The sequence below is a fragment of the Panthera tigris genome, chromosome A2, assembly GCF_018350195.1.
Source record: "Panthera tigris isolate Pti1 chromosome A2, P.tigris_Pti1_mat1.1, whole genome shotgun sequence".
NCBI lineage: Eukaryota > Metazoa > Chordata > Mammalia > Carnivora > Felidae > Panthera > Panthera tigris.
The window spans coordinates 110,183,925-110,207,869 of NC_056661.1; the positions used below are offsets into that span (position 1 = coordinate 110,183,925).

The 23,945-nt window shown below is 35.6% G+C and overlaps 1 protein-coding gene across 4 annotated transcripts in view; it reads left to right on the forward strand.

Annotated features, from left to right (window-relative positions):
- The window catches only part of HDAC9 (histone deacetylase 9), a 955,850-nt gene that overhangs the window by 501,044 nt on the left and 430,861 nt on the right, over positions 1-23,945 (forward strand). For 3 of the 4 annotated variants that reach the window (XM_042967858.1, XM_042967863.1, XM_007089078.3), the window contains 4 exons: positions 13,370-13,611; positions 18,758-18,908; positions 19,895-20,021; positions 22,292-22,413. In XM_042967858.1, coding sequence (XP_042823792.1) covers positions 13,370-13,611; positions 18,758-18,908; positions 19,895-20,021; positions 22,292-22,413 — 642 coding nt within the window. The remainder of the gene's footprint in view (positions 1-13,369; positions 13,612-18,757; positions 18,909-19,894; positions 20,022-22,291; positions 22,414-23,945) is intronic. The other variant, XM_042967868.1, reaches the window with a different exon arrangement.

Here is a 23,945-nt window from a genome sequence, read left to right on the forward strand (position 1 = left end):
ATATATTTATATCACAACTGCTACCTAGATGGGAGCAGTCTATGTTCTTTATTTTATTAAAAGAGATTTCAGTTGAACAAATATTTGTTTTAGATCTAGCTTAATGAGGGGTATGTTATCTCTGCCTCATGGAAGGGAGAAACATTAGAAGGAGAACCTACCTGAATTGTTTAATATAGAATATGATAAAGTGACTTTCATTTAACTTCATTCTAAATTAATATTTACCACAAATTTAAGTAAACAAGATAAAATAGCACCTAAGGAATGATGTTGTAGATGTGATCTTGCAAAAATTAACTCAAACCTATCTAGTATTCCTTATTATAACCTGTAAAATGGGGATAATGACAAGGCTGCTATATGAAATGAAAAACATTCATGCAAAAATTGTAACTATTGCTCAACATATATTGCTCACTTAAAAATGCCATCATGTTTGGGGCACCTGGGTGGGTCATTTGGTTAATAAGCATCTGACTCTTGGTTTTGGCTTAGGTCATGATCTCACGGTTCATAAGTTCGAACCCCACGTCAGGCTCTACACTGCCAATACAGAGGCTGCTTGGGATTCTCTCTCTCTCTCTCTCTCTCTCTCTCTCTCTCTCTCTCTCTCTCTCAAAATAGATAAATAAACTTAAAAATGCCATCATATTTGTTTATATTTTTGTTTTCCAGTTAATTGCTTAATGTGAGAAGCAAGTAACAAATCCTAAAACTAATATATCAATCCAACGAAAATACTTAGAGCTTTTTTTATATGGTCTTCTTGTCAGCATATTCTACTTTCTAATTAAGTAGGGTAGAGAAGAGAGGTGGCTTAGAAATTTGATTATCATAGGGAAACATCACTGTGTGAAAATAAAATATTGGCTGTAGATCCTCTGCAGTAGGTTAGACAGACTTTTTTCTGTCAGGGTCAGATAGTAAGTATTTTAGGTTTTGCAGGCCATACTGTCTCTGTGGCACTTAACTCTGACTTTATAACTTAAATGCCGCCATACAGTATATGTAAATGAATAAGATAGACTATGTTCCAATGAAGCTTTGTTTATGAACGCTGAAATTTGAATTCCAAATAATTTTCACTTTTTTTTTTTTTTTTTTTTTTTTTTTTTTACCATTCAAGAATGTGAAAGTCATTGTTAGGTTGTAGGTGGTAAAGAAGAACCAAGGCAGTCTGGGTTTGGCCCATGAGCTATAGTTTGCTGACCCCAGCTCTACAGAATCCTGTTTATTTTTAATACTTTAAGTAACTTCTTATACTTTGTTTGTACAAAATGTACCACTTCAAGTTGTAGACTGATCATCTCAAAGCTGTGCTTAAAATGTTGAGAAACTTCTGTTCTATAATGCTTACAGTTCTCTGAATACAGGCCATTCCTATAAACAGATACTATGAGTTCTACCAGAAATAGAAATTTTAATGACATCTAATTAAACACCAACCACAGAGAAAAATTATTATATTTTCTTATGCCAGATTCTGAAGGTCTTTAGTTAATGCACAGATACAGATTTGTTGATTTGTATTTATATATATAATATATATATATATTTTTTTAATCAGAATTTTCTGACAACTTCAGGCCCTTCTTTGAGGTAGATCCTTACACTTATTGTCTAAGTTGTGCCTTAATGGCTAGAGATCATCCCTCATAATGCACAGGGACTCATACACCAAAAAAACTCCAAAATCACAAAAAATAAACCACCACAGTCTATCCTGTCAAATCTATTCTCACACTGTCAAAAAAACAGCTGCCTCTTCCTTTTTGTTACTACTTACTTCAATTAAAAAAGTAATCTAGAAATTTATGAACAACACATTTAAATCTCATTAACACTATTTACAGTTAATTATAAGTCAGTGTCTCTACCTCTGATACAATCCAATGGGATTTAGTTAATCAAATACTAAGGATAACTTCATTATGAGGCAGTCTTTACCTGTGAGTTAGTAGATTGAGATTGGAAAGTAAGATGAAATAAAAAAATTGTCTAGACTCAACAGAACTTTCTGTAGCTAAAAGAGAAGGATGAAATACCAAATTTGCACTTCCTAAATACAGAATTATTTCTTAGAAAAGCATTGGAACACAGGTGTTGAGAAGGATGCCTTGAACTCACCTGAAAATACACAAATGTGTCAAAATATGCATAAATGTGTTCTACAAATCTCTCTTTTGTATATATTGGCAATTACAAGTAAATGGTTCTCTTTACTGTTAAAAATAAAAATATATGATATTGGGTGGGTTTTTTTGTTTAATGTTTTTTTTGTTTAGAGAGAGAGAGTACAAACAGGGAAGAGAGGCAGAGGGGGAGAGAAAGAGAGAGAGAGAGAGAGAAAGAGAACGAGAACCTTAAGCAGGCTCCATGCTCAGTGTGGAGCCTGGTGCAAGGCTCGATCCCACGACCCTGGGATCATGACCTGAGTAGAAATCAAGAGTCGGACGCTCCACCGACTGGGCCACCCATGCACCCTCTAAAATATATGATATTGTTTTAACAAAAAAGTTTTCAGTATCCTTATATCAAGGTTTATGCCAACATAAACTGCATAGAAATTAAATTGGTTACCTGTTTTGTAGAACTCACAAGTAAGAGTGAAGTGGCTAAGATCATGGACCCTGGAAGTGAATGATGTCTGTTCTCGTTCGCGTTGTACCAGTTAGTAGCCATGTGACTTTGGCCAAGTTTCTCCGTGGCCTCCATTTCGTCATCTGTGACTAAGGACCATAATCATATCTGCCCCACTGGTAACCGGATATTACAACCTCATATAGTGTTGTACAAAAGAGTAAATGAATTAACATTTATTTTGTAAAACATTTAGAACAGTGTTTGGCACATAATAAGCACTGGTATTGGTGTTGGCTTCGTAATTTAAATTAAAAGAAAGCAACTCTCCAGACTGACTAACATTATGGTATCTTTGTTCTTAACCAAGTTTAGAAAGCCAAATTTAGAATCCGCATAGGGAAGTCACATTTTATTAGAATGCTCAAGCCCTGAAAACTTTGCATAATTCCAAGCTTGCATAATTATTTTAAAACTCACATATTCAAAGTGCTTCCTGACAAAGGATAGTGGGTATTTCTACTTGTGAGCAAAAGTGGTGCCACCATGTGGCAATAACATAAACACAGGTGCCAATGCATTTGTCTGGCTAGATTTGAAATTATGCAATGTTAGATGAATTTTTATTTTTTAGCATTTACTTTTCTCCCAAATTGTGTGTACAAAGTGGAACTTTATTATTTCCAATTCAAAAATTCTAAATTCCCACAATTCCACAAAATAGTAATGCATGTTCTTTGAAAGAGCAGTGATGTAATCTGTCTCTGATTTGAATTTAGCAAATAAAGAAATAATGTAGTGATTTTCAAACTGAATTCCATGGAATCTGGATTTCCAGGGGAAGGAGCCAGAGCGGAAGTTAGTGGGTAGGACATCAGTTCCTGCTGAAGAGTTGGGCTCGTCCTGGTTTTATATGTTGGGGCTGTTCATAATGTTTTATTTGAAGAAAGTGTCCAGCTGTTTAAAGAAATGTTTTTGAAAGTCAGTACAATCCTATATTAGAAGGTTTTAGTGGGACTTTAAGACTTTTTGGTTTGTAATAAAGATCTCCTTAGAACTTCACAAACAACCCAGATCTGGAGAAGGGAAAAAAAAAAAAAAGTGCATTGGTGGAGATCCTGTTTCCATCCTGTAGGATTGAAGATTAGAGAGTAGATATAAAAGACATGGTTTGAATCAAAGAGGAAAAGAAGGGAAGCATCATACCTGGTAGCATCTCTGCTCTTTTCCTCCTCCTACTTTTATTATGTTCTTGTCTTGAGTATATTAAGCATTGAAGCTCTCAGGAAAGATTGAAAATTTTTTTCTGGTCAAAGGTATTTGTTTTTTGCTGGCAGGATACAAGAACACACAAAAGCTCTTTTTCTCATCAAAAAAGAACATAGTTACATACTTCCACTGACAAGGGTTCCTGATAGAAGAGTGGGAACACACCCTTGGAAAAAAGTCTGTTTTCTGAAGAAACAAATATGATTTGGACATGAAGAATGTTGTTGGAGATGGGTATCTGCCAAGAGAGCTAATTTAGTCAATCAATATTCACTAACCTTAAACTTACTTATTAAGTTTATTTTATGTGTCAAATGATGAACTAGAATACAGGGTTACAAGGGAATCTGCTGCTTAAAATATTAGGTTTTCATAAGCAGAAGGAAGTATTGTTAACCATTTGCAAGTAGTAATAATTTAGTGATTGTAACCTAGAAGAACTTACAGGTTGTAGGAAGAAAAATGGAGAAGGAAACCATTTGTCGCACTTTCACAGAAATTCTTACAGAAGTCAGTTTGCTCTTCCCAGATGATGAGTGCTATATGTGGCTAGATAAATAACTTCATAGATTAACACTTATGTTTTCTATTTTGAAAAACACTAAAATTTCTCATCTACTGAAGGTTTCATTTACAGGTACCATTATGTCAACTTAAATTTTTATCTCAAATTACAAAATAATATGGATTAGGTTCTTAGCTCCTATTACCTTGAAGTCCCATAAATTGGCTTGATCTAGTTTCCCTACTGCAAGAAGCTCAATGAAGCTTTTACTGGGTTCTCGAATAGTGAGGAACTAGGAAACACTGCGATAGTTTAGAACTAAGTGGGTATTACAAATGAGTTGGCAATTCGTGTTTGTGTTATGGTTTGTTATGACTGCTTAATTCAAAAGCATATTTGCAGAGAGGGAATTTGAATTAAGTAAATCAAAATAGTAAGGCTTTGATTAAAAAGTTAGCTTTCTTTAACTTAAATGTTGATATTTCAAGGCCTACTGAAATTTTAGTCATTTGTGGTTATTTTTGTTTCCTGTTCAGACCCCTGGGAAATAAGAGAATAGTAAATCAAAGCCCAGATTGCTTCTCGCGTGTATTTTCTTTTCATTTATGCCGTGTATTAGTGCACTTTAAGAAACTAAAGACACGTATAACTTGAACAGAATCACTTTGAGGGAGAAGTGTATTTCCGGAATAATCAACTTAAATAATTCTTGTTTTGAAAATTATTCTTTTCATGTTTGATAATTTCCTAATTCTTTTTTATTTCATGATGATGCTATTATAAGTAGTAACTGGAAAATCAGCTAAGAATATTTGTACTACTAAAGTGAAGTTTGGGCAGCTTTGTCATCAGACTGAGGATGTATTATTTGTTTTCCCATTTCCCAATTTTAATGTTAGGTACAGTCACATTTATTAACTTCCTTTTTCAGAGAAAATGTGCTTTCTAAGGCAAAAATAACACTATACATTTCAATGAAAAGCTTTCAATTAAGGGTGTTCAGTATTTTTATAAAGTCAATTATTGGTTATTTTGGAGAAAGCATTGAAGAATTTTGATAAAATAACTTATTTATTCTTTATTTACCTTTATTAAAGAAGAATTTATTCTTTTCTATTTACATTTAGTAATTTAATTCTTCATTTTTCAACCTGGAGACCAGAAAATTCTTAGCTTACAGTTTATCTGTTTTGGCCTAATTTTCTTTTTTTTTTAAGTTTATTAATTATGATAGAGAGAGGGTGCAAATGGTGGAGGGGCAGAGAGAGAGAGAGAGAGAGGGAAAGAGAGAGAGAGACACAGAGAGAGAGAATCCCAGGCAGGCTCTGTGCGGTAAACGCAGAGCCCCGCGAAGAGCTGAATCCCATGAACACTGATATCATGACCTGAGCCGATATCAAGAGTTGGATTTTTAACCCACTGAGGCACCTGGGTGCTCCTTGCCTCATTTTCTAATAATATAATCTAGAATAATCCTTTACAAATTAGGCCTTATTGTTTCAATAATTTAGCACTGTGTCCTGTTCTTGGTGATCTCTGTTGAGACAAACAGCATAAATGGGTATATTTTATTTTATTCAGTGTTCCCACCCCACTTTGGTGGTTATTACCTGTCAGCACACTGAATTTTAAGAGTACATTGTGACATGGGAGGGGTGCCTGGGTGGCTTCGTCGTTTGGGTGTCCGTCTTCGGCCTAGGTGATGATCTCATGATTCGTGAGTTCAAGCCCCATGTCGGGCTCGGTGCTGACAGCTCGGAGCCTGGAGCCTGCTTCCAGATTCTGTGTTTCACTCTCTCTCTGCCCTTCCCCTGCTCATTCTCTGTCTCTGTCTCTCAAAAATAAATAAATGTTTAAAAAAAAAAAAAAGAGTAGATTATGACATGGGAAATGTGAAATGACACATTAGGTAGAAAAATATCTGAGATCATTTTTTTTTACAAATACTTATTCACTATTAATGGAAACTCATTCAGTTATCAATAATTTAAGCAGTCAAATAATATTTATCTGAAGTTTGAGCAGTCAAAAAGACCTAATAAGTAATTGTTTTAGGATTTTACTTGGGCATGTGTATACATATGCATACATGCAGTGTTTCTGATTTTATACCCATGTGATTCCCATGACTATCATTTATTCATTTATTTTTTCATTCATTCCAGCTATGCATTAAGGCATTACTATATTTTTATGCTGTACTAGGCACTGAAAAAACACTCCTTTTTCTCATGGAACTTAGGATAATGGTGAAGGGAGACTAATGTTATGAAAAGAATTGAAGAATTTAATAGGAAAATGCAATAAAACTCAGAAGGACATCCTAGAGCAAGTCATTTTTATTATATGAAGGATAAATAAGAATCAGTGTAGAAAAATGGGGTGGGATTGGGTTTTAGGAAGTGATAATGTTTATGACACATCTCTGCAACTTAGGAGAGCATGGTGTAAGGAATTGCAAGATCAGTATGACTCACGTGAAGGGAAAGTAGGTGGTATTGAGGCTGGAAACACAGGCAGAAAGCACGTCATGGGGGGACAGGCCAGTTATGTTAAAGATTGGGTTCTGGGGCACCTGGGTGGCTCAGTGGGTTAAGCGTCTGACTTCGGCTCAGGCCATGATCTCACAGTTTGTGAGCTCGAGCCCCGCGTTGGGCTCTGTGCTGCCAGCTTGGAGCCTGGAGCCTGCTTCTGATTCTGTGTCTCCCTATCTCTCTGCTCCTCCCCTGTTCATCGTCTGTCTCCCTCAAAAATAAAAAAAACATTTAAGAGAAAAAAGATTGGGGTTTGTTGATTGGTTTTCGTGACAGAAGACTGCTTTAGTAAAACAGGCAGTGGTAGTGGAGAGATCTTAATGGATACAAAAAGTATTTGAGTGTCGAAAAGATCATTTCTGTCAATTGGATATGGGTAATAAAAGGGACACTTCAGTTGTCTCTTGTTGCAATAACTGAGACCAGAGGTGCTGGAGAAACAGTAGTATTAGTTAAGTGGAGATTGCTGATAGTAGTTATACATTTGGGTTGCAAGTTTGGAATAGATGTTTAGGTTGGAGATAGAATTGTTACCACCTAGGAAGCAAATAGTCCTGGGAATGGAAGAGATCACCATGGAGAGTCCTGGCGAGAAAATAGAAGGGGACCCAGCTGGGATTCTGGAACACCAACATCATTGCCTTTAATGTGTCATGTTTTCTAAATAAGTTTATGGGTTGATCTTCTGCATCAAAATATGAGTTCTCTGAAGGCTTTCCCTACTTCTCTTATTGACTAAAAACTATTTTGTTATTAAATATGGCTTCACAAATATTTGCTGAATAAAGGAGTTAATGAAAAATGATATGTCAGTCTGATGATACATAAAAGCAATGACTATAATGTTGTTTTAGGTACATACAGCCCTGTGCAATAGCTGATACTTTCTTTAGATAATATAATACTTAAGAATTTGTGCTGTAATATAGTTATTGAGATAAAGGACTAGAGAGAAAAGATTCAAACAAGCATCAGACAGGGCCCTGTCCTTAGATAGCTTTATGCTCTGATGTAGCCAACAGAAGATAAGGAGTAAAAATGTAAATAAAATTACAAAGTTGTATATGTTTAGTTCCAAAAGACTCTTAGAAGGGTGGGGTGGCAGGTGATAGTCAGGTATCAGAAAAGGAAATATCAAGGAAGTTTAAATGGGCTTAAATCAACTTCGTGGAGTTGAAGGAAGAAAAAGATTTGAGTTCTTATGTTTATTTCCCAAAACCCATGTATTCTATCTGAAAAACTCTCTTCAGTGATGAAAATAACCAATGACAAGGAAGTGGTAGTGAAGCTAGAATCTATCCTCCATTGCAGAGTAAACTCTTGAAGGTTCCTCAAGGTGAGATTGACATACAGTGCTGTAGTTAGGGCAGAGACTATAATGAGCTACTTTTTGATTGCCTTCCACCCATCCCCAAGACCTCTTCAATAGCTTTTCAAGAAGGCTCATGAAGAAAACTGCTTATGTTAGCTGATCAGATAGTCCGAGCAACATTTGGTTCTCCCCAGATCTAGAAATTGTAGTTCGTATGTCCACTTGCCAGTGATTGTGGACAACCATTTCCTTGGTATAGAGAACTTAATTTTCACGTACACTGGCTGTACAGGTCTGCATCGGTGACGTTGTATTCTGAGTTGCAGTTGCTGTATATGAACATTAACTGAAATAAACATGGTCCTAATGTATATTACATTTTTGCAAGTTTTAATTTTTAGCTAAACTGACACATAGAAATTGGTGGTGAGTCTGTGCCGATGCCATTTTTTTGTAAAAACCTGAAGTTTGCAGTCTACTGCTTTGAGATCTTACCAGAGGAACAGCATCAACAGGCTGCAGCCATAGTTGTGATTGTTGTAAATGGCCAAAATTGTGTGTCCGTAGAATTTTTCCATCTGTGGGGTTTGCAAGTTGTTCACTTAAAACATTCTTAGAAAGAATGGATTCTTGTTTATAAGATAAAGAGAAACCAAAGATTTCTGTTTATGAACATACAAAAATTCTCTCTACTTAACCTGTGCTGTAGATAACAACAGTATCTATGGTGAAGAATGAAACACTCCATGGCTACTAGATTATTCTCTGAACTCTGAATTAGTACTTTAATAGTTTAAAAAATATATTTGTCAAAGAAATTTAGTTACAAGTATAAACAGGGCATATATGTTGCTTAAATAGATGTGATTGTTATATACATCTACAGGATCTGAGATTTTAATTTTGAAATGGGAGCTTTTTTGTTTCCATGTTCATTAAAAACTAAAAACAGTTTCTAAAAGAAAAGTGCATGAGTTGATTAATGCTAAAAGAAGAATAAATAACTATCAAACAATTAAGAAAGACACTGGAGAAAGAATGACAAGGGCTTTGTAAAGTGGTAATTAAGACTAGTTAATATATATGTGGAAATGTTCTGACTGGGCATGTGGTATTAGAATTAATGACATAAATATAACATATATTTGTGTTGGCATGTGTTTGAAATCTCAGACAAACATAGTGAGTCTGAATAAAGCATGAAGTCTTGAGCTAAAGTAATTGAGGTCTGTTAAAAAAAAAAACATTTGTTTATAACTAGTGCTACTAATAACTACAATTTGTTCCATCAACTTCCTTCTAACTTATGTACTACTGGCACCTGTTCTAAGTAATTTGTAAGGAATTTGCATGCTCCTATGCAAGAAATGTTATGAATAGAGATGATTCCATTTCCTCATTGTTAAAATTGGTTGTTAATTTTTTTCTTGTAGGTTGGTTATTTCTAATTATGATAATATAGCAGCTGTGGACAATGCCCTTTCTTTCACATCCTGTGATATGAAAGTGACTGTAACTTGTTGAAACTCAGCCCTGGTATTGTGTTACTATTATTGCTCCTGGAGAGGCTTATTAGCCTGTCACAGAAGCTGTAAGAAAAATCCATCATTTCTTTTGGAATACGATGAGTCTTTGTCACCCACAATACAATTAATGTTAAAAATAGAAAGAATGCTTATGATATGATTATGATTAGCCAGAGATGAGCTATTGTCCAAGTAACAGAACTAATCCAGCAGGCCAAAGATGACCTACACAGAACCATCAGTTTGCTGATTGCCATTTCTCTCTGAGTTTGATGAAATATTCATGCCTTTGCTCTCCTCTCTGCAAGCACTATTGATTTCTTGTATAAACGCTGCTATATTTAGTCTAGACAAATGGAATGTGGATTGCTGCTGAATAAATTGGATGAAAGACTGGGATCTTGCTTGCCGCTTTCTCTCAGTCTTGGGCAATTATTTATAATCAAGAGCAGTTTTTCTAAGTTGAGGGTGATTTTTCACAATTTAGTGATTAGTCTCCGAACAAAGGCAAGCAGTTAGACACAATCATTTCTGTTGAGATAGCAGGTTAAGAAGTCAAATTACCCTTTGAGGTTGACAATAGCTGTTTTGGAGAGTTCTGGGACTTTTTTCCCTTATCTTTTTTTGTGGGAAGGGTTTTTTTTTTTTTTTTTTAAGAGATTCGATGATCACAATTTATGGATAATAACAATGCCAACAAGGAGAGAGGCCAGTGTCTTTTGAAATTCTACATTTTGTCTTTATAGGGTTAAATTCTGACCTTTGTTTATTGGGATTTCCATGTAAACACTGGGGGCTGTAGTTTGGCCTTTTTAATGCAAAAATGAAATACGTCATTAACAGTCATTGCTTTTGGTTGGAATTATGCCAACTCTATAAATTAATGTTCAAAATCTCATGTTACTCCAGAGTCTTGATTGAAAGTTCTATAGCAGGTACTGCAACAAAGAGATTTTAGAGGCCACTATCCTCATTTAGTCCCCAACTCGTCACAATTACTATCTTTCCTTTCATAAACATCAGTGTTTTAGAAGACTTTGTCCACCAAACAATGGTTCATTAATAAACTGGTTTACCATTTTCATTAAAGTGACATATGTAGCATCATCAACACAAGCTTCTGATCAATACACTGAAAAATGACCAGTGTTAGCAACCCAAGATTGATACCAGCCCCCCTTCCGCCTCACCCACCTGCCTTGTACACATGTGCAATTCAAGTGACAAGTAAGGGCATTAATGTTTCATTCAGTATTTGCAGCCTTAACTTCTACAAACAAGATTTCTGTTAGCTTTTCTTGACTTAATGAAAATAGCTCTTAAATCCACACAGAATATAAACTTTGTAGTTCCCAACCTGGAATCTACAGATGTAAGTTACTTACAGTAGTAGTCAGAGCATTAAATGCAATTTGGAAAAATACAGAAAAGTAAGAAAGGGAAAATTATTCCTATTTCCACCCCACATACAACTATCTTCTGTACCTCACCAGTCTTTGGTACACGAATTCAGAGACTAATACAGTTAAGAACCCAATGCTCTGGGAGGGTTGGAATTTTTGTCATTTTTGCTCTACTGCTCAGTCCAGCATCTAGCATCAAACCTGAGAATTTAAGGTTCTCACTAAATGTATATTGACTTAAATGATATTTATTTAAAGAGCTATCATAGGGTATGTGTCACTTCTATTACTGTTTCTTCACTTAATGTTGTAATAGCATTTTTCATGTTCCCATGATTTAATGATTGTGTATTTTTCCACCATATGGATGTGACATATTTTACTTAGACATTTCCTTGTAGTTGGTGATTTTAATTAAAATAATAATACTTCAATAAATAGTATGACATTGAACTGTTTTTTCCTGTTACTATTGTTTCCTTAAGATATCTTCCTACAGTTGGCAAACCTGAATCAAATGGTAAAATACTTAATACCTCTTCCTACATATCACCAAATTATTTTTTAGAAGTTTTAAGCTATTTGGTAGTGCCACTTGCAATACATAATTGTCTACTTGGTATTATGCTTACACCATACAATGGGCCATTATATACACACACAGGCAAATACATGAATCATATAGATGATATTTAATGTTTAGAAAACAATGGCTTACTTTCACTTAAACTTTATATTTCTTTACTGGTAAAGATAATTTTTTTAAAATTGCTTGTTTATATCCCTTTATTTTCTTTTTCCTTTTTCCATTTTTCTAGAAGTTTTAGTGTTTTTATTTTCTAGTACTAAATGGAAATCACATGCAATTTTATTTGCATACTCGTTCTTAATATTTTTGTTTTGTGAGCCACACAGTATCATCTAGTTTCATATGCAGGAAATTTCAATTTTTATGTAACTTAAAAAACTCAGAGCATTTATTGAGAAATGTACTATATGTGTTAAGTCCTTGGAGTGGATTATTCCATTTAGTCCTTTTAATAGTTCCATGTTGTTACTGCCTGTCTTCCTTGTCTATGAGCTTTTGTGCTTATGCCTTCCATCCTACAAGTTATCTAACAGGAGTAGAATTATATGTATGTATGTGTATATACATACATATATGTATATACATACATATATGTATATATATGTATATATATATATACATATATATATATACATATACATATATATATATATAATATGAACTGTTATGCATTGTCTAATTTATTTTAGATATTTAAATTTTAAATGTCCTGTAATTATTCTCATCAAATCTTCTTCCTCTAGTGGTTTGATTTGTTTTAGGCTTCCTCACCATTTTTTCTGCCTTGCTCATTTTAGGAATAAGGTAACTGAAATATTATCATTTTAAGAACAGTACATAGAAAGTTGGCTACTTTCACTCCTTGATGTTTGGACCTGGGACCATTGTTGTGGTTGGTTAGCTAACCTACTCATCATTTTCAAGATTTTAGCATGCAGATCTGTCGTTTTCTTTGTTAGGTCCCATAGCCCTACAGATACCTTGCTAAAAAGCTTTAATTCTTAAGGAATTCCTTTATTTATTTGTTTGTTTATTTATTTATTTATTTATTTGGGAGAGAAAGAGCACAAGTAGGGGAAAAGGGCAGAGAGACAGGGAGAGAGAGAATCTTAAGCAAGCTCTACGGCTAGCACGTGCCTGAAGCAGGGCTTGATTTCATGACGGTGAGATCATGACCTGAGCCAAAATCAAGAGTAGGAAGCTAAACTGACTGAGCCAACCAGGCACCCCAGGAATTCCTTAATTCTTAAGGAGTATATCTTAGAATCTATCTTCTGATTCTAATTACAAACCAAAATGTTTGCAAGTGTAGAAATTGAGTTGTGATACTTCTGTGTTATAACCTGGCATCTTCTCAACAGAGTTGCATTTTTTTGTCCTAAGCTTACCTGACTTGCATAACTGATCAAGTAGAATAGTTTTGATGAATGACTTATATACCAGTAAATGATTAGATTCATCTTTTTGGTGTTTTGTTTTGTTTTGTTTTGATTCATCTCCTTGAAAAGAGAAATTTAGAAGATTCATGAAGGGGTATTAGGGTATAATAATCCCTTTTATTTTTTGTTTGTTTCCAAGTCACTGTGCTAATTTCTTATCCTCTGTCATGCCCCCTACCCCCACCCTTTTTTTCCCCCTGTTTCTCTAGTGGATGTGAAATCAGAGGTTCCTGTGGGCCTGGAGCCCATCTCACCTTTAGACCTGAGGACAGACCTCAGGATGATGATGCCTGTGGTGGATCCCGTTGTCCGTGAAAAGCAACTGCAGCAAGAATTACTCCTTATCCAGCAACAGCAGCAAATCCAGAAGCAACTCCTGATTGCAGAGTTTCAGAAACAGCATGAGAACTTGACACGGCAGCACCAGGCTCAGCTTCAGGAGCACATCAAGGTAGCAAATGTTTCTTTGCCTCTGACCTTTTCACTCCAGAAGCCTGCAGCATGACATGAGCATAAGAAGGAGCACTGGGGTGGGGAGAGGAGGAATGTTTAAGACATGGAGGTATGGCTTGGAGGAAATTGTGATTTTACTGGTGAAAACCTTGGGTAAGTAGTAAGAGTGCTGATGAAAAACCTGCTTTGCTTCTTGGAGGGGCCTCCACTACTCTCATCCATTAGTTTACAGCATCAGTGGTGGGAAATAGTGATTCTTACCTTCTGTTTATTCTCTGGTATGTGAGTTTGTTCATTTGCCCCACTTATCTATTCTCCGCCAAGAATCATGAATGACCCTGGGAAGATCCATTGTGTGTGTGTGTGTGTGTGTGTGTGTGTGTGTGTGTGTGTGTGTGTTTATTTATTTATTTATTTTTGAGAAAGAGCACATGAGTGAGTGGGTGAGAAGGACAAAGGGAGAAAGAGAGAGAATCTCAAGCAAGCTCCATGCTCAGCACAGAGGAGTTCAATCCTATGACCCTAGGATCATGACCTGAGCCAAAATCAAGAGTTGGATGCTCAACCGACTGACCCACTGAGGCGCCCCTTCATTTTATATCTTTAAAGAATCTGCATAATCTATTTATCAGAAAGGATAAATTAGTCACTTTATGTGAAGAGAGAGACTTGTGTTGTTTTGGGGTTTTTTTTTTGTCTATAAGTGGATATTCTTTTTTTTTTTAAGCTTTTATTTAAATTCCAGTTAGTTAACATGCAGTGTAATATTGGTATTAGGTGTACAATATAGTGATTCAATGCTTCCATACATCACCCGGTGCTCATGACAACACATGCACTCCTTAACCCCCATCAGCTATTTTCCCCCATCCTTCCAACCACCTCCCTATAAGTATACGTTCTGAGTATTTTCCCTATGAAGAAGACCCTGTAATATTCATTCAAAATAATGACAGAAAAAGCTCAGTAGAATTATATTTGAAGAAACCTGGGCAAATATTTTCAACATTTTTATATAAGTTCAATAGACCACAGATAAAAATTTATTAAAAGAATTTTGGGTGTAGTTGACAGTTTGAGACCGAAGTTGTTTACATTATTCTTGGAGAAATATGTCTATGTCCCAGAATATTTTATGATGGACTATTTTGTTGTCAAGTCATTTTACATGTATCTATGTATCTATTTCTTGTTGTATCTTTAAGATAAATGTTACTTTAACTTTACTTGTGAAATGTTTCAAATTCTTGACAGAGGCATTTAAAACAAGGCTATTTTGTTCTGATTAAGTACATGTTTAGTTTTAATTTATTTTTTTTCAACGTTTTTTTTTTTTTTTTTTTTTTTTTTTTTTTATTTTTGGGACAGAGAGAGACAGAGCATGAACAGGGGAGGGGCAGAGAGAGAGGGAGACACAGAATCGGAAACAGGCTCCAGGCTCCGAGCCATCAGCCCAGAGCCTGACGCGGGGCTCGAACTCACAGACCGCGAGATCGTGACCTGGCTGAAGTCGGACGCTTAACCGACTGCGCCACCCAGGCGCCCCAGTTTTAATTTATTATGACAGTAATATAAAGTAGCAAATATTTATAATAAAATTCCATTTTTATGGAATAAATAATAAAATGGAATTTTATTATAAATACTTGCTACTTTATATTACTGTCATAATTATCTGCATCCTTCAAAATGATTTAAACACATGTTAATTTACTAATACAATCAATTACACATTCTATCATATTTATAATATTGTACAATAGACGCTTGATCTATTACTCACTTGCATATTGGATACAGCATATTTATGTCAGATTAATATAGATAATTAATCTGTGTTGATGTTCTATAATTTTACCACATTAATATTAGTATCTGAGAAGGTAAAAGTTCTACCTTCTTCCTTGTGTTCTTTGTTTTTTAAGATATTTCCTTAGTCTGGAAAGCCTATTGTATCTTATATTCCAAAAAAGCCTTTGACATCTGGTATAAAATGTCATGATTTTTTTTCTTTTACTAGTGAACTTTACTAAAAGAACTCAAGGGGCACCTGGGTGGCTCAGTCAGTTACGTGTCCAACTTCTGCATGTGTCATGATCTCATGGTTTGTGGGTTCAAGCCCTGTGTCAGGCTCTGTGCTGACAGAGCCTGGAGCCTGCTTCAGATTCTGTGTCTCCCTCTCTGTCTGCCCCTCTCCTCCTCACACTCTGTCTCTCTCTCTCTCTCTCTCCCTCTCTCTCTCAGAAATAAATAAACATTAAAAAAAATTTTTAAAGAACTCTTGCAATTTATTGATCTGTAAGATACCCTAAATTAAGAGTGGGGATTTTGTTTTGGGTCTCATGTGGAAACTGTATAGAGTAGAATAGGAAACCTTAAAATAGTTTACAGGATTATTTTTGAATGACTTTAAAGCATTACTGTTTGACCCTTGAAAAATATTTGGAACATTGGTGTTTAGATTTCCTTCTCCATTCATTCTTGCCATGTTAGGATGACATTGATGAATGAATAAGATTTATATGCTTCACCATACTTTTTGTGAAGGATTTTTTAAACTTTTATTCATTAAATAATCTCTACCCCAAATGTGGGGCTTGAACTCAACAGCCCTGAGATCAAGAGTCGCATTCTCTACCAGCTGAGCCAGGCAGGTGCCCTTCACCATGCTTTTTAAGGTAACTGTATAGTTCATTTTACTGTGGTACCTGACTCATGTTGCACTGAATACAGGGCAATAATAATAAGTTGCTGCTTTAAATACTTCTTTTCACTTATATTTGATGCATTTTGTAGTTGTAAAGAGCCATAGGAAAGTTTTTGAAGTAATGTATTTTTTCATTTTACTCACAAGTCAATAGTAGCAAGTAAGTAACTGATTGTTACTTTAGCTCAAAGTAGTATAGTCAGTTTACTGACATCTGGAAAATAGAGGAAAAGAGGAGGCTCTTGACAGGAAAAAGATTCTGAGATAGCCAAAAGGAAAATTTACCTTTTAAAGTGATTTTCTAAAGTAGTAAGTCGTTTTCTCAGAAACTAAAGACCTAATTTAAATTTCCTTTCGAGTTTAGGAAGCTTTTAACTTTTTAAATTTTAATTTACTCTTTCATGGGAAAGGATAAGAATTGGTGCTTTTAACTTTCATTTGGATTTTATGTTTATGAGGAACACATAGTACATGAAGCTTTTATTAGCATCAATCTTTGGCTTCTGTCATCAACATCTCTTGAGTTAGATGTTGTTATCCCATTTTTCAACCCACATAAGCTAAGGCAGAGAGAAATACTGTAACTTGCCGAAGGACACACAGCCAGTAAATGGTTGTTCTAGGATTTTTAGCCTTGCCTGGTCGGCCATCAAAACTACCACATCATCCTCTCTGTGTCCTGTATCAGTCCAGAACATCTGAAACTGGGGGTTGATGTTTTATTTCCTTCTCTTTTTTTTCAATATCATTCCTGCAGTCTTCAATAATGAATAGTAGCTATGGAGACTAAATTGTGTGATTTTTTCTAGTTTTCTAAAATAGATTAAATTTCAATTTCACTGGGGCCTTGGTTGAAGCAATGAATCAATTTGACCACTCCCAATAGCTGTAAAGAGTTAATATTTAGGAGTGCCTGGGGGGCTAAGTCGGTCAGGTGTCCAACTTCTGCTCAAGTCATGATCTTGTGGTCCATGAGTTCCAGCCCTGCATTGGGCTCTCTGCAGACAGCTTATAGCTTGGAGCCTGCTTCGGATTCTGTGTCTCCTTCTCTCTCTATCCCTCCCCTGCTCACACTCTGTCTGTCTCAAAAATAAATAAACATTAAAAATTTTTTTAAAAGAATTAATATTCAAGGCATAGTTTAAGTGAAGTTATAAACTTTTCCTTTAAAATGGAGTATGTAGAAACATCCAAAAGGGACTGGTATCTCAAAGCCAAAATGGCGAAGATTTTAATGCGAAGAGTAACCAGAAATGCTTGTAACCATATCCTTCTGGGAGAGGTGAGGCTGTTATGGTCTGCATACAAAGTTGGCTTCCTTTTGCTTCAGAGTAACTCTCATGCCATTCCACAGAGCTTTTTGGTTTTGTTCTCTTACTTTTCAACAAAAATTTCAGACTTATATTAGATAGATACCTAAAACAGCAAATTACGCTAACTTCATTAGGACTGAAATCTAAATATAGTAATAATCGTTAAAATTAGTGTCGTTCAAACTTACCCAGTAAATTCCATATGCATTGTGAGCATGATGTGTGAAGGAGATTGTTTTTCTGACATATGAGGACCCAGGGCTTTAAGTAGTTTAATAAGGTGTCTAGATTTCTTATCTGGTAATATCAGAGCCTGGGTAGAACTCATCGTCTTTAGGTATTCGTCAGTGAGCACATTTACCGTTATTCATTTTCTCTGCCTGAGAGAAAACTGACATCTCCATACAGTTTTTAAGAAGCCTTCATATTCATGTTCTTCTTTGTTTGGAAGTGAATTCAAGGGATTCAGACAACCAGATAGTAGTTTAATGGAAGTGACTTCATTTTGACCACTCTCTCTATTCTGAATGTTTTTGCCTGCTGGATGAATGAATGAACGTTTGCTGCTTTGAGAACAAAGCCTATTTTGGATGTATAGATTACATTAATCTGAGAGCCTTCTCTGTAAGGTTTAGGAATTTTTAACATTCATTCTGTTTTAGGTAGACTTCTCCCAAATTAACTTATTTCTCACCATTCCTTAGATTTGATTATTTTCATACTATTTCTCAGGATAAGAAATGAAGATTTCCGTTGTTTATTTATAATGTGAGAGACGTGGTAAAACAGACTTCTGGGCCATTTCTGTCTTTGCCTGTTTTCATATGTTTCAGTTGTACAAAGGAAAGCTACTCATAGAACTAAAGATTACAGTGAATTTGGTAACGAGTTTTGGTGGGGCGGCACAGGAACTGAAGCTACCTAAAAACTTGCTTATATGACATTAAGACCATCTATGGCATTAGTTGTTTGTCGTTAGATTTCAGTCATCTACTGAAAAAGTGAGTAAAAATGTAAACTAAACGGAAACAAACTCCAGAAGCTCCTAACAGTTTGATTTTGGTCAGTGATGACTGTAACGCCTAAAGAAATTGCACACTCTCATGTCTTTCTCTTCTCGCAAGTTGCAACAGGAACTTCTAGCCATAAAACAGCAACAAGAACTCCTAGAAAAGGAGCAGAAACTGGAGCAGCAGAGGCAAGAACAGGAAGTAGAGAGGCATCGCAGAGAACAACAGCTTCCTCCTCTCAGAGGCAAAGATAGAGGACGAGAAAGTAAGAGGCACCAGGGTAAAAAACGAATCTCTTCCCTCATGTTTAGCTGATCGTCATTCAGAAAGAAGCCTGATAAAGAGTGGCATTAAACTTGTCAAAACTGTTTGCATTTAATTAAAAGAATGAATTATGGACTCAAATGTAAAGCTTTGACATTCACATATTATCTTTCTGCCTTCAGTCTGCAGAGGAAGTAAACAGAGCATTGTTTGGCAAAGATGCTTATTTCTGTTGTTTTTGAGGCTTAAAAACAAGGTTCTAGTCAAGCGATCTAGCTATGCCATATTGTTTTATAATAAACTTACTTTCACATTTCCTCACTATGCCTTCCTCCCGCTCAAGTTATAATTAATTGTTCTCTGTAAGTCAAGCCTTGCCTCCATTTAGTTTTTGAGTACCCAGACGTTGGGAAGATTTAAGGCAGAACGTTTGTTTAAAAAAACTATCCACAAGAGGGAGACAGATCCAAATAATTCCCCTATCTGAGGTCAGTTCAAAATCAGGATGTAGCAAGGTTTAAAATCAGATGACTAGAACTGGAACAGTCAGCAGTAGTTATTTGTTTAATGCTCAAAAGAGGTTTTTAAAATGTTAGTTTTTCCAACTAGCAGTTCAGGAGAGGTCAGTGTATTGTGTTGTCATTTATGTTGTTCCCCAAGAGTCTTGATTTTTAAAAGGCAGTGTTTTAGTCCTCATTTTTTTAAGTTTAGGAAAAAATTAGTGTTAATTCTGGGACTCCCCTTTCTCCAGAAGCAATTAAAGAAATCATCAAAGCTCCTTTGAAAATTGGCATTTTGAGCAGCAGTTACAAAACATTACTGTGCCATTTCCAAAAGCCTGTTTTTAGACTCTGGTTTCTTCTTTTAATAGGAAAACTTCACATGCAGTGACCAGTGGTGTTACTTCCTAATTTTTGCTAAATAGTCCAGAGGCATGGAAGGACAAAGCCCCAAGTCAACATCTATTTCTGTATGTGTATGTTTCAGGAGCAGTGGCAAGTACAGAAGTAAAGCAGAAGCTTCAAGAATTCCTGTTGAGTAAATCAGCAACAAAAGACACTCCAACTAATGGCAAAAATCATTCCGTGAGCCGCCATCCCAAGCTCTGGTACACGTATGTTCAGTGTTTGGCCTTTTTCATTCCCACGGGTCAAGAACACAGGTTCTGTGTTCAGCCAGCCTGGGCACAAAACCGAGGTCTGCCGTTCTCAGCTATGTGGCTGTGGTCAAGCTCCTTGAATTCTTGTCCTTCTCTGTAAGAAGACTATAATAATAATAATACCTGCCTTCTCGGGTTGCTGGAAAGGTCCTGTGAAATAATGTGGTAAACTATGCCACAGAGAGCAGTGCTTCACGAATGTTAGCAAGTATCATCTTGAGGGCAAGGAAGTAGATATGTTTTTTGGTGAATGAGTAACAGAAATGTGGGGTGGGGCATAGAAATTAGTTCCTAGTTTGCATTTTTCTATTCTCAGATGGTGCATCTGATATCTTTACAATAATTTCTGAGGATTTGGCAGGTTGAGACTTTATTTTACTTGGCTCGATAGGAGGTGGAGATCTGAGCTATTTTTAAAAGACCAGAAGCTTTGCGACTTAAAAAAAAAAAAAAAAAAAGGCAGGAAGACAAGGGAGGGAAGGGAAAGAATGAGAACGAAGGCAACTAAGTAAAGCTAAGTCTTCAGTGACTAGTTTATGCCTGTCCATCTGACTTCATTTTTTGCTGCACTGTAAAATGAGTACCCTGGCTTCTGATACACAAGCTGACAACATAATGCATTATGGTATTACAGATTTATGGATCCGTGTTTCCCTGAGTCCAGGGAAAAGCCACTATGAAATACACAGTTCTCCTTTCAGTAAAATATGAAGGATGTGGTGCTTTTTAAAATCAGGAAAACAGTGATAGATAAAGCATATTTGGATAACAGGCTAATAGATAATAGTATCGTTGGTCTCATTTTATGTGTTTGCTGATTGACTATCAGATTGTACACTTGAATTTTTTGTGATCCCTCACATCATCAAGGTTAAGGAAGTAAATACTTGATTACTCTATATTGAAACTGGAAGCATCCCAGGAGTTCTACTGAAAAAGTTATTATCAGTTATTATCCTTCTGATTCTATTTTATAAGTATCTGCTTTTCTCAAAAAAAAAAAAAAAAAGGTAACTGAGGCAGATTGCAGAGTAGAGTACTGTATGAATACTTTTTAATGGTTTACGTAATTTCCATCAGGCATGTCAGTTGACTTGAGAAGCCAGTCCCTGAAGAAAATTTTCAGATGTTCAGTTAACAGCCCAAAGTATTTAGAAATAAATACCATTTTATTACTTAAAATTACATACATAATTTATAACTAATTCATATTCCTTCTAAGTTACAGCTCATTTTAAGAAGAGATAATACCTTTTTTAAATGGGAAACAACTACGTACAAACAACGTGTCAGCTGAAAATTCTTTGGCTGTCCCCTTGGGTATATTAAACATGACTGTCAAATATCAGTTAGCAGTCCCTTTTTATACTGAACTGAACTTCAATAGGGCCCAACTCCAGACACTGTAAATCATTAATTTATGGAATCAGAATTTAATGCTTTTTGCTCACTATGGCTAGATGAAGTGCCCTTAAGCCAGTTAATTCTTGAGAATACGTGATTCAAATAGATAATACTGGCAGAACCCTGCCCTGTTCATTGGTTTCTTTGTATATGATAATCATGGGTGTTATATCCACTGGATACACAATGTTCAGTCCTGGAAACTCTTCTCCAGTGGTGCAGTACAACTCTTTCACTATATTTGTGCGGGGAAGAGAAAACATTTTTAAAAATCATTTTCATGTTGAAGAAATATGCGATTGCCAATCTTCACCTTGTAAGTGCTGCAGAAATCAGGAGACCTGAGGCTGTTGACGCTGTACTATCTCTGTAGTAGAAAAGTCACCCTCATGTACTTTCATAGATTACCTAGCAGTTTTCAAAAAGGAAGTCCTTCTATATATTAACTTTTATTTTGGTTATTCTACCTTGTTGACTAAAAAGGATTTGACTGATGACTTCGTTACTAGTATGGGTCTTAACAAAATGTGCACAGTAATCTCAGATTATCAACACTCAGGCTTTTGGTAAATTCTCTTTAGTGAAGCAAATTTCTGTGTAAGTGTGTGGTCACACACGCCGTGGTCATTCTTGGGAATCCTGCAGCATTCTGTACCACTCTGCCAAAGTGAACTTGGTTACATGAGGCTGTGGTTTGTACACACTAAAAAGAAAGAACATAAACACAGCTGAGACACGTGCACAGCATGTGCAACTGATTATTGCTGGCCAACACGCAGTAAAAACTCCAGAGCAAATGGTGAGCCCTTTTTCTTTTGTAGGGCTGCCCACCACACGTCACTGGATCAAAGCTCTCCACCCCTGAGTGGAACATCTCCATCTTACAAATACACATTACCAGGAGCACAAGATGCAAAGGATGATTTCCCCCTTCGAAAAACTGGTAAGTTGGTTTAGCAAGACTCCACTTGCTCTTCCATAACATACCTGTAATTTAATTTTGCCTCTAGAGGAAAGGGTCAAAGGGTTTGAATCATAACTATCACACCCTCTCCACCCCTGCCCTTAGCATAAACAAATATGTGCATGTGTGCATACACACACACACACACACACACACACACACACACATACACACACACACACACCCCAGTTTCAACATCAGTTGATACAGTATATAATCAAAGTACCTTTTCAGATTTAAAAGTTCATCATGTTTGGATTATAAACAAATTATTGTCTTATTAGTAACAAAGATTAGAATTAGGGAAAATAGAAATTTGGTTTCTTAGAAAATTTAAATCTCCACCAATGAGGACCTCTGTAATTTCCTCCATTTACCTAAGTTTTTCTTGACCCTCAACCATTTACTACAAAAATGGGAATAATAAACTTTCTTTTCATCACACATTTTAAAATCCGTAAATTTTAATTGTTTGAGTGGTAAAAACATATAAGGCCAAGGCTACCTACCTTCTGAGTAAGTGACTTGCCTAACGTCTCACAGATTATAAGAGAACTCGGAGTGATGGTTTGTACCTAATACTCTCATGTAATTATATAAAAACTTGCTTAGGGGAACTTGGACAATGAAGCTTCTATTTGGAGTTTAGTAAAACGCCTCTGGCTCTAAGGCTTGTATTTGTTTTCTTGTCTTCTCTTTTTTCAGCCCTCTGATATGTGCTTATTTAATTTGTTACATGCTCTTACCCCTGTAATAAATATATTTAGACTTTAGCTAGATATAAGCATAAATAGCATTTGTGTACATTCTATTCTAAACGTTATGTTTTCTTAGAGAAAGTTCTAAACTTAAAAATTTTTGTATCCAGAAATAACCCGAAAAGGTATTCAGAGAAGATAGTTTTGTCTATCATATTTTACTCAGGTCTTCTTAAGAAGTGTACAGGTATGTAATTTGTATATGAAATCTAGAGAGTGGGAACGATTTGAAATAATTATATTCATTTTCCCAAGCAACCTTGAATAATTAAAATGGATACAGATTGTAAAAACACACGCTAAAGCTATATTCTGTCATAATTTACCTATAGCATAATGAAGATTTAAAAATAAACCCATCATAAGTAAGAATTTATTACCTACCATCTTATGTACCAGGTACTGGGGTAGATCAGTGAAGTATTGGAAAGCAATCCATGCCTTTTAATTTTAATAGCTCACAGAGTTTTGCATTTCTACCATAGGACAATAGGTAGAGTAAAATGCTTCGAGAAGTAAAATACCTCAAGAAGGCTATGCAAAGGGAAGAATGAGTTTTATGTATTACATCAGAATTTCACCCTATTATGTACAAATCAGATTGCCTTTCATGTCAATAAACTTCTCTGGGATAAAAGGAAGAAAGCAAAGACTGAGCCTCCACGTATTTCTAAAACATAGAGTATAGTTTATGGAAATTGATCCATAAAGGACATGAGTTTTAGAATGTGCAGACTTTGATCTGCTGTCTTG